This window comes from Rhipicephalus microplus, chromosome 5 (assembly GCF_043290135.1).
Source record: "Rhipicephalus microplus isolate Deutch F79 chromosome 5, USDA_Rmic, whole genome shotgun sequence".
Taxonomy (NCBI): domain Eukaryota; kingdom Metazoa; phylum Arthropoda; class Arachnida; order Ixodida; family Ixodidae; genus Rhipicephalus; species Rhipicephalus microplus.
This window is the reverse complement of record NC_134704.1, coordinates 39,397,710-39,408,566: the sequence shown is the minus strand read 5'-3', so window position 1 is coordinate 39,408,566 and position 10,857 is coordinate 39,397,710. Positions and strand designations below refer to the sequence as shown.

General features: G+C 45.0%; 1 protein-coding gene across 1 annotated transcript in view; it reads right to left on the bottom strand.

Annotated features, from left to right (window-relative positions):
• Nucleotides 1–568: 568 nt before the first annotated feature.
• The window catches only part of LOC142817475 (glutamate receptor ionotropic, kainate 2-like), a 52,463-nt gene continuing 42,174 nt past the window's right edge, over nt 569–10,857 (bottom strand). The window contains exons 10-11 of the mRNA XM_075894489.1: nt 2,310–2,629; nt 569–1,113 (exon numbers count right to left, since the gene is read on the bottom strand). Of these exons, the coding sequence (XP_075750604.1) occupies nt 1,024–1,113; nt 2,310–2,629 (410 nt within the window). The 3' untranslated portion in view covers nt 569–1,023. The remainder of the gene's footprint in view (nt 1,114–2,309; nt 2,630–10,857) is intronic.

The following is a 10,857-nucleotide window of genomic DNA, read 5'->3' as shown; positions in this document are numbered from 1 at the left end:
GCAGGGAAATGCTTGGTAAATCATAGAACGTGCAAAGAGAGAAAATACGCAAGTGGCTCCGCCGCCTCCTCGAGTTTGACTCATTAGTTCGCCGTAGCCTCATAGATATTGACAGCGTATGCTTAGGACCTATTGGTATTTCATATTGGTAAAAATAAATAGCGTAATGTTCTGAGGGAGCCGTATGCATCGCAAAGGAAGTTTGAGAAAAAATATTAAGCTAATGAGATTAAGCTCTCATAAATCAACTTCATAATCGATAAAGTCACGCTGTCCTTCAACTGCTCAGATTCTCCGGTGACATTAAAAATGAAACCTCGATTTTCCAGTCCTTTTTAACAAAGAAACTGTGATAGAAATTGAAGAGTAAGAGAATTTTCAAGGAATGACTAATCATTCAAATACTATAGGCCACTGTTTCGCGCCGGTGTTTCAACGAATGGTATACCAAAAACTGTCATAATGAACTTGCGTGTGGTTGCAGTTGTAGCTAGCCAGCATCATTTAGAGTTGCATGGTTTGGTTGTACCAAGAAACTCCTAAGTGGCAAGAACTCTTACACTTCCTATTTGACCAGTCAGCCACAAGTTTATTAGACCGCATATTTTGCCGGACACCATGCAACCACATTTCCTGCATCCAATATTTGTGGTGTGTCTAGTAAGCAATGCATTTTTAGCGAAAGTGGGCCGATGGAGTTTCGAAGCCTTGTGAATATTACGTGACACGGCTATCTTTCGAAGTTGTTAAAGACCTTGAATATCGAACGAGCTTTCCAGAAGTAGCGCGGCATGCTGTACTTAGTTACACAAGTACATAGTTTCCAGATACAATTCTTCAACCTTCGCGGACTTTGCGCCTAGACATTGTTCAACGTCTTTGAGAACCACGGGGATGCGATTCTCAGCTTTCAAAACGCTGCTTTGTCAGATAGGCTGCAACATCTCTCGAGGCGCTGCTGCTGGTGTACATCTCAAAGTTGCGTCTTCCAAAGAACTTGACGATGAAGAGGAAGCTGCATGATCACATTCTCATCTCGCTCAGGTCCATGGACTTCCTCCAGACATATCCAGCCTGCTTCATGTGGTCTGACACAGCGATGGAGTTCAAGTGCTGCATACAAGGAAAAGAAAAAAAAAACTAATGATATGGCAAGTGACTGCTTAAAAAAGAGAAACTAGGAGTGTTCATTTGCAGGCTGCGTTGTGATGAAGTCGTGCGTTCTTGCCAAATTTCTATTTCTATGTTCATCATCTTGCACCTATACTCATCGGTTGACAAACTGAAGGTAGTTTATCGCTTATTTTGTTACAATTTATAACTGGTAGTATGGAATTAAAAAAAGCTAATAAAGTATGCTCTGGTTCAAATTATACCCTATGCACAATTGATGCTTGTAGACTGCACCTTTAGGTTGAACAGAATATATTCCCTTCGAACTGTGAAATCAGTTACTGAAACTAACTGATTGCGTTTCTATACTTATTCCTAACTAACTTAAAAAAAGTCAGTGTTTTGTGCACGTTTTCTTTTCTGGCAGGTGATTTTATTCACATTGAAATGCTTATTTGTTACTTAGGTTTTGAATTCCACGTCAATAGTATCATTTTCACTTTTCGTTTGTCAAGTATTACATGCTTCATCAAACGTGGAAAGTGACAGCCGATGGTGTCACGAATGACGCGAAAAGTCCTCGTGTGATGAGGTCACTGTGTGACTCCTTCATGACGTCGTACGATTCCAAAATTTATGCCGTTCCTATAACGTCAATAGCGGGACGTCAGATGAAGGCGTCATCACATGACACCATGGCTAAGCCAGAGGCGCAGAAATTTTGAAAGCACTGCAAAACGAGATGAGGCGAAGAAAGCTCGCGGAGGTGCGATAAGAACCATTGACTTAGAAGAAAGAGATGGGTAACTCATTCAAGTAGTGTTGAGCAAGTGCATAAGCACTGTACCACTTTGCAACGAATTACGAATGGCGCAGAAGCAACGTATGAAATGCATAGTGCACCGTATTACTTTTCATGAGCAATCTGGCACTGAGAGTACGTCACAAAGCGCCAACACTACAACTACTACGAATACAATCACTGCTACTTAGTTACTTACTTATAAAATGACGTATTACCTTACTCACCTAATTGCTTCGTTACCTATATTTGCTACTATTGTCACGCTTTGTCATAACTAGAACAAGGGCGAGAGCAAAGGCGGCCTGTTTTTTTTTATATTTATTAGCTGTTGTTATCTACGAAGGCAAACGAAAAATGAGAGTACACCAGGGACTCCCATTAGCTCACGTACCGTCTCTCTCTTGGCCCTAGTGCTGAAGACGTAGAAGAGTTCGCCCACGGCGAGGATGCCTGCGATGATGAAGCCCACGTAGACGATGACGAACGCGCCTGCAAGGTCCGCGCCGGTCAGCTGGCGAATCTGTACGCGTGCCTCGAGCGAGTGGGCCTCTTCGTCTTCTTCGTCGCTGTCGCCGTCTCCATCGCCGTCCACGTCATCGTCCTGTCCGCAGTACTGGTTGGGCTTCCACCAGCGTTCCTGGAGCCACTGAAGGCGCCCGTCCTCTTGGAGCTTGAGAATGCCCTTGGACAGCAAGCTTCGGTATTCAGAGCCTAGGATAGAAAATGAACAGACAGAGACAGAGAGACAATTATTGTGATAGAAAGCCTGAGACACCGGCCTGAAACACTGTTCTGACCTGCTGCTCGACCCAGTTCTTATTTCTGTCACCAGATATTTTTTTTGAGCAAGAATGGAGCTCAGCCAGCTGCTATATATGTTCATGCATGTGTCGTGTTTAAGTGCGTTATATGCATGTAATAAACGCATGCAGAACTGGGTCATCGGAGGAGGGAGGTTTACATACCCCAAGCAGACACGATAACAGGTAGTGGCAAAGATAGGAATGCTTACAAATCGGCAGAAATGAGGTTTTGTTCGAGTAGCAAGTCATGCCTTTGTGAGAATGCTCTAGAGCGTTTCTATTGGCTAATGCATGCGCCCTTCCTGAAACAATTACTATTCAACCAATACTTGATGTCTGTTTGTGAGGAACGGATAAAATATATAATTCATTATTGACACCTCCAAAATAATTATTTATTAGCGGAGCTCTTTAGAATTTTTGTATGAGCTGCTGAATTTTTTATGGGCCACAGAACGCGGGTTGCTTTAGATAGCATAGGTAGGAATATTTACTGACCAGTACATTGGCTCGCACTAGTTCTACAATCATTTTACAGATGTGAGGGTGGCGCTGGAGGTATTATCTTGTGACGAAGAGCTTCAATGCATGCGAATATGAATGAGTACAGTGAGTCTGAGTAAATCTTAGACATAACAGTCGACAATCTTGATTGTGGGTGGTCGCGCACATTTTTCGAATTTTTTTGGTAAGTGAATGATCCAGTTCTCCTTCTTGTACAATTGGCGTCACATAAAACTTGAAGAGCGGTGAGGGTTGCCATAGTAAACTATGGCAACCCTCCAGTCACCATCATTGACGGAGTGCGCATCCGGTTAAGAAGCACTGCGCCTATGCTCGCCTGCCCATCGTCATAACTGGAGGGCACTCACCATACCATTGCGAATACTTGCCGCTGTACGGGTTTAATTTGACGCTGACTGTGCGAATGTGCGCCCATGTGCTTGTGTGTGTGTGTGGATGTTCACGCACTTCACACGTGCACACACACAACCCTAGGGAAAATATCAGCAGGTTTAAAGCCTCCAAACCACACCCCCTGGCACCGCTATCAACTGAGTCAATGAATACGAATGAGATTTTGTTTGAACACGTATATGGCTCTGTTCGAGAAGTAATTAGGAACAAGCGCGATTGTCAGCACGAGTGCCTACTGGTAAATAGTGGAAGAAGTCACTTCGGACACGAGTGAGTGTTATGTGAGCTCGAGAAGGTGCCAGCAGGAACGTGTGCGGCAGCCAACCTGTGTGAGTGACCTGAGGCTCGACGTTGTACTATTAGTAGAAGTACTATTAGTACAAGTACTATTAGTAGAAATACGATGTTTTATATGGTATATCCTTAGGTATACAAGACAACAAGCAATTTGATTAATGGTCATTCCTGGTGGACTTGCTCTCGCCTTCAGGTCACCTGTCGATTTCAGCCGGTTGCCTTAATTCCGTAAGCACGTGTGAGCTTACTACGACCTTTTTTAGTTCTGGACGCTAGCTCTCTGATCTGGCATGCATGGTTAAAATTGTTTCATCATACAGTACAGTAGGTCCCCTTTCAGCCTGGTGATATGGGACCTCCTTCTGTATATACTAACCCGATGCGTTTATGTATTTTGCAACAAAGATGTTTTTGATAGATAGATAGATAGATAGATAGATAGATAGATAGATAGATAGATAGATAGATAGATAGATAGATAGATAGATAGATGAATAGATAGATAGATAGACAGATATATATATATAGATAGATAGATAGATAGATAGATAGATAGATAGATAGATAGATAGATAGATAGATAGATAGAATCAAACTTTAGTGATGAAGCAGCCAGCACTGAGTAGCTACAAAAGGGGCTCATGAAGTTGAGTGCTGTCGATTCAACTTTTTCGCGGATGCATTCACAATCAAACCAGTTGTAAGAACTGGTTAGGATAGTTGCCTCACCGGTACGTCTATAATAGAGCACAGTAAGTAACACAGGCTCCTAGTGAGCGCAATGCGTACACTTGCACCAATATTTGTTGTAGTATAGACTGCCAAGAAGCGAGGTGTCATAATTTCGGCTCCTATGTATCGCGCCCAGGCAAACACATTGTCCAAGAATTGAAGGTTTTCACAATACACAATCACATTGTGTTGATGAGTTTGGGCTGATAAGAATGTGTAGGAGTGCAGCTCGTCATACTCATGATCATGCCTTTAGGTGATGCATTGACTACGTACAGATATAATGACATATGAACAACACCGAAAAAGACCGGAAGCGCTAAAAAAAGAAGTAAAATCTATTTTTTATTACTTTTTATACACTTGGTATTTATTTCATTAAGAAATTGAGAAGAATTAACGAAATCACATAGCTCGTGCAACACTCAAACAAACATTACGATTCATATAATGATGCACAAGAACTAGTGGTTGTACATATTTAAGGAAAAAGATGTTAAAAATTACGTTCAAAAAATGAAATTAAACAAAAACAAGGAAAGATAAAGCTGAAAGCTTCGCAACCTCTCAAGCATTCTACCTTGAGTTTTCAGAACTCCTACTGCAAAGGCAGTACGTTTTGAACGGTTTGTCGTTGATACAGTTGTAGTGTGTTCCAGTCAACTCGAGTCTGTTTATAAAGCTCAAATGATACTTCGGCACACTACTGTCAATTACGGCACCAAACACTTCGAAAGTCACGTTTCGCGTGGTCGTCAGCTCAACTCGAAGCTCTAGCCTGCCGATACCTTCGCCACCTCCTATGACGTCCGCTTTGTTCACGCGATCTAGTTCCCACCGAACGCAGCGGCCCGGGAAGTTGGCCTGGGTCGCGTCGTTCATGTGATCGATGGCAAATCTGGCAAAGAGAGGAAGGTCCACAGCGTACGGCAACACCGTGGACCTCGAACCGAGACAGGCGCAGGCGTCGGGCAGTGCGAAGACGTCACCGCATGACCTCTTGTGTGGAAACGGCTGTAGTAAGCTCAAGCCCCTCTCTGTAGAGCTGTGCTTGTCGTCGGGCCATCGGGCCAGGGCCAAAAGCGTCGCGTGGATGTCGTACGCCGACACCATCCGGCGCTGGTTGACCTCGAGGGCGACAGCTACGTCCGGATTCCTTCGAAGGAACGCCTCAGGCATCACCAAGAAGCCGAAAGGCGCCTTGACCTCGTGGTCGCCGACGGACGAAGGAAGCGCCATGCTCCCAACACGCTTGCCATAGTTACTGACAAGCAGCAGAGCCGTTCTGTTCAGCACACCACTCTCGGTAAGGTTTCTAAGGAAGAACTTTAGAGGTTGGTCGAGGTAACCGACGGCATTTACGTCACCGCGGACGTGCTGCGAAAGCCAGACGTATCCAAACTTGCGCACCGGGCCCGTGTCCAGCTCAAATAGGGCATTCACGTACTTCAGCAAAGCCTCCGATCTCGAAGTGAGGCTCTGACACGAAGCGTTCCGCTCCTGATTTTCCATGGCTTGCACGAAGGTCCTGGTACTATAATCGACAGGCGGGTTTCCATACCCCCACCGATCGCCCACGAATGGAGAACCGTCTTTGGCCGAGTCGAGTGCGAACAGTGTCGCATAGCCTCGTCCGGAGTACGCACTGACCAGGTGTAGCGGGACGTGGAAGTTCGGGTCTTCGGACAAACTCGACATCTCGCGCACGTCCAGGCCAGTCAGGAGCGAAACCTGGCTTTGTAGTGGGTCGCTGGTGACGGCGGTGAATCCTAGGAGCTCGTACGCCTTCAGCTTGCTCGAAAGGTACTTCCGCGTCTTTCTCAGGTGTCGCATCGAGTTGAGCCTGGAGACGGAGTCGATGCCTATTACGAGCACCGAAAGTTTGTCGCGAAAAGCCACCCAGGGGCTGAACCACTCGCCTTGACCGCGTCGTAACGCCTTATTGAGTCGCTTCTTCTGAACAGGCAGCAGGTGAAACTCCGTGAAAAGGGGCATCCCATCTCGAACACAAGTTATTTGTACGTGCTCTTCGAGCAGATGTTCGCCGAAGACGAGCGGTCGACGCGGCCCGGTCTCGACCTCCTCGGCTACCCCTATGCCGCTGCTGACTCCTACAACGGCGTGGTAGTGGCACTGCAGGGAGGGTGGTGTCAGCCCGTAAGTGTCTTCGAGGCGCTTCGCGTTCAACAGGGGAACGCTGACGTTGACGAAAAAGACGAACTGTTCGATGCCACGGCACTTGTTCTCGATGCTTAATCTCCTGCGGTACAAATACGCAACCGACCAGTGGAAAGGCTCGTAGAGTGGAAACAGGCACTCAGACGTGTTGATCACGTAGTGAGGGCCGTCCGACTTGATGGACAAAGACACTCGCTTGAGGGTGGCGAGCTCCAGCCGTGACGTCAAGTAAATCATCCATGGCACGAGGAGTGCGTAGAGGGCCGCTATGCAAAGAAACTGCCGCATAGCTCTTCGCGACCACCGATGAGCCCCAAAAAGACCCATCACTGCTTCTCTCTTGTCTCGTTGTCCGATAGGCCTACTTGTCCGCTCTGACAGCACGCGCTGGATCGTGCTGGCGATGACGACACGTAAGTATGGCACGTACCCACGAAAGGTATCAGCCTAGATTCGGTTTTTACGACTACGAGTATGACAAACAGTTAAACACCGAAATCAATAATGAATGTCAAAAGCCAAAAGATTAAATACAAAGTGCGTAAGTAAGAAGTATTCATCATTGAAGTTGGAGGTCTTAAAGAGTTTGCTATTGCTGACCCGAATATCGTAGGAGGTGCATTTCGATGGAGGTAGGTGCAAGAGGCTCCCGTGCACGTATTGCAAGGAGCATCATCAGCATCATCATCAGAACGCCAGGTGGTCTAAATTTCCGCAGCCCTCCACTAGAGTGCCTATCATAATGCTATCGTGGTTTGAGGCCACATAAAAACGGAACAATTATTATATTATTCTAAAAAAGAGATAGTATAGACACTTAGAGAACTTTTAGTGCAAAAAAACGTAGACTTTGATTAGGTTTATACTACCCTTTATCGAATAGAACTAGAAGTGGAAGAAAAAGTAGTAGAATAAAAAAAAGTTGGACACGCTCCCTAATTTAGGTATCCGCTAGGGGCACTCCCATGTCAGTGTTAGTCTTCTCTCGTCTATTTCTTGAGTTGAATTTTGTGTTTCGCCACAGTGCCGAAGCTGGTCTCAGAAGCCACATAGAAAAAAAGTGGGTGGTTGATATATGCTCCATCAGGTGCCGCAGCCATACTACTTGGTTAACAGAGAACCCCCTGCACTTTCGATGAACTCGTCGAAATATATTTTGTTAATTACCCAACAATTACTTGGACCTTTCTTAAGTAAAATTACGCTCCAATATCACGTGTATCCGATACGAATCATAACTTGAATGAGAATAGTCGATTTCGAACCTGTATTAGGTTTTAAACACGCTTTCCGAGTATTCCTAAAAGCAGAAGTGCTTGACCAGAAATACTGCAAAGAGAAACAAAGAGTTTCACTGCTCATTCGTGGTACTAGAGCAATAAATATTGCTTGCTGAACAATTCACATGTTCATTGTGCAAAGGGTCTCAGCACGACACCATGCGCATTGTAAACGTGCACGGTTTTCGACGCTTGGGGTTGAGGCAGCCCTTCCGCAAGCATTGCCAATATCACCCCTGTCATACGATCCTGCACCTTAGATAAACAGGCAGGAAAAAAAATTGACGGCAGATCCACCAGGTGAATGATGATGAGATTGGGCGAAGCTCCTGGAAGTAATACCGTGAAATTTTCTTCCGTTAATTCGCCTGGCGATATGCGCGCTTCCTCGCCGCTTCCCATTGTCGAACGTTTTCAAGATCTGCTTCGCGACGTTGACGTGCTGTCTCGGCCTCTCGTTCCCGTACGGAATGATCTTGCCGACGCTGACGTGCCGCTGCAGCTTCTTGTTCACGTACGGCGGGATCTTGCCGACGCTGCCTTGTTGATGTGGTTTCTAGTTCCCGTGCAGCAGAATCGTGGCGGTGACGTCGCGCAGCTTCCCGGCGCGCTTCTACTTCGTGTGCTCTCACTCCAGGGTCCTGTCTGCGAGCGCGCGCCGCCGCTGCCCTGCGCGCCCGCCTTTCGGCATCCTTATCCATACGAGCACACACCGACGGCAACGAGCATCGGCAACTACAAACCTGTATCGATATGGTTTTGATTATAAAACCATTGCTTTAGAAAACCCCTGGCGTCTTTCGCTAAGCATTTGACGTCTTCTTTTTGTTTTGCTTTAGAAACATCTGGCGTCTTTTCGTTTTGCTTTTAGAAAACATCTGGCGTCTTTCCTTGGTTTATTTTATCAATCAACTGCGTTCTGAACAAAACGTGTAGGGGCGAAGCTTCTTAAAGCGGCACCCATTCGTCTCTCGTAGTCGTAGTGCGTAACAAGTGTTACATTTTGACCTGCAAGGTGGTGCCGGTGGGCGATTTCTCCTTTGCTTTGTTGAACAATAAAAAGTTCGCAGCGTGCGCATTAACTAAAAGCCGCATGCTCCCGTCTCTCATTTCCCATTAGCAGCCATTAGCATGCTCCAGTAGGAAACGTTAGTAGAAGTAGAAGTGTTAAAAGCCGACTTCTGCTGTCTCTCATTCCCAGCAGCAGCCATTGTTTACCTCCAAGGTAGTGCCTGGGGAGATTTCTCCTGTGCGTGATTAAACAATATAAAATTTTTGTTCAAAACACCGTTGGTTGATGAAATAAACCAACAAAAGATGCCAGATGTTTTCTAAATGGAAAACGAAAAGACGCCAGATGTTTCTAAAGCAAAACAAAAAGAAGACGCCAGCTGCTTAACGAAAGACGCCGGGTGTTTTTTATCGGGCGAATTAAAGGAAGAAAATTGCATGGTATTACTTCCAGGAGCTTCGCCCAATCTCATCATCGTTCACCTCATGGATCTGCCATCAATTTTTTTATTGTTTAATCACGCACAGGAGAAATCTCACCAGGCATTACCTTGGAGGTAAACAATGGCTGCTACTGGGAATGAGAGGCAGCAGAAGTCGGCTTTTAACACTTCTACTTCTACTAACGTTTCCTACTGGAACATGCCAATGGCTGCTAATGGGGAATGAGAGACAGAAGAATTCGGCTTTTAGTTGACGCGCACGCTGCGAATTTTTTTTTTTATTGTTCAACAAGGCCCAGGGGAAATCTCCCACCGGCACCACCTTGCAGGTCAAAGCGTGGAATTGGTTACACACTACCACTACGACTACGACTATGAGGGACAAACGGGTGCCGCTATAAGGATCTTCGCCCCTAAAAAAAAAAACAGATTGCAAAAGCATCATCACATCGTTCTCGAATCGGTACGAGCATCGCGTGTGCAATGTGAAGACCTTCGAATGTAAAGCCCAATGGAGCCCCACCAGCGGCATTCTGTTATTTTTTTCACTCACTTTCATTTTTATTTGCTTGTTAAAGTAATTGGAAACAGACATGACAACGATTCTTCTGTTGTACCCTTTTTTCTACCCGCTTTTCTTTCTGAACCTTAACTATTTCGACATGAACAGCGCACTCGTTTCCAGAATTGTTCTTATAGTTGCTATAAGAATGCTATACTTTAAGCAAGACAAATGACTTTCAACGTGTTTTTCTTGGCTTTCCAGCTTTCCACAATTCATATGATATTATGTACATACCAAGCATTCCAAGTGGCTTCTGACCGTCGTTTTCTCTTATGCTGTGAATGTAATGTCCTCGCATCAAATGATGCTTAAGTAGGGCCTTCGATCGATAGCTGTATGTAAATGCTGAGCAAATCAGATTTTCATCTTCAAACGAGAAAGTTTTATCTGAATGAGGATACTAGGATTGCTGAGTTTTAGAGGCTGTTATTTCACTTTTTTTTACCAAACCAATTATAAATATGCGCTCTTTATGTGGCTTTTCGTCGTGCTCATTTCCTTGCTGGCTATTTTTCTGTCGTAAATCTATCTATCTATCTATCTATCTATCTATCTATCTATCTATCTATCTATCTATCTATCTATCTATCTATCTATCTATCTATCTATCTATCTATCTATCTATCTATCTATCTGTCTGTCTGTCTGTCTGTCTGTCTGTCTGTCTGTCTATCTATCTATCTATCTATCTATCTATCTATCTATCTATCTA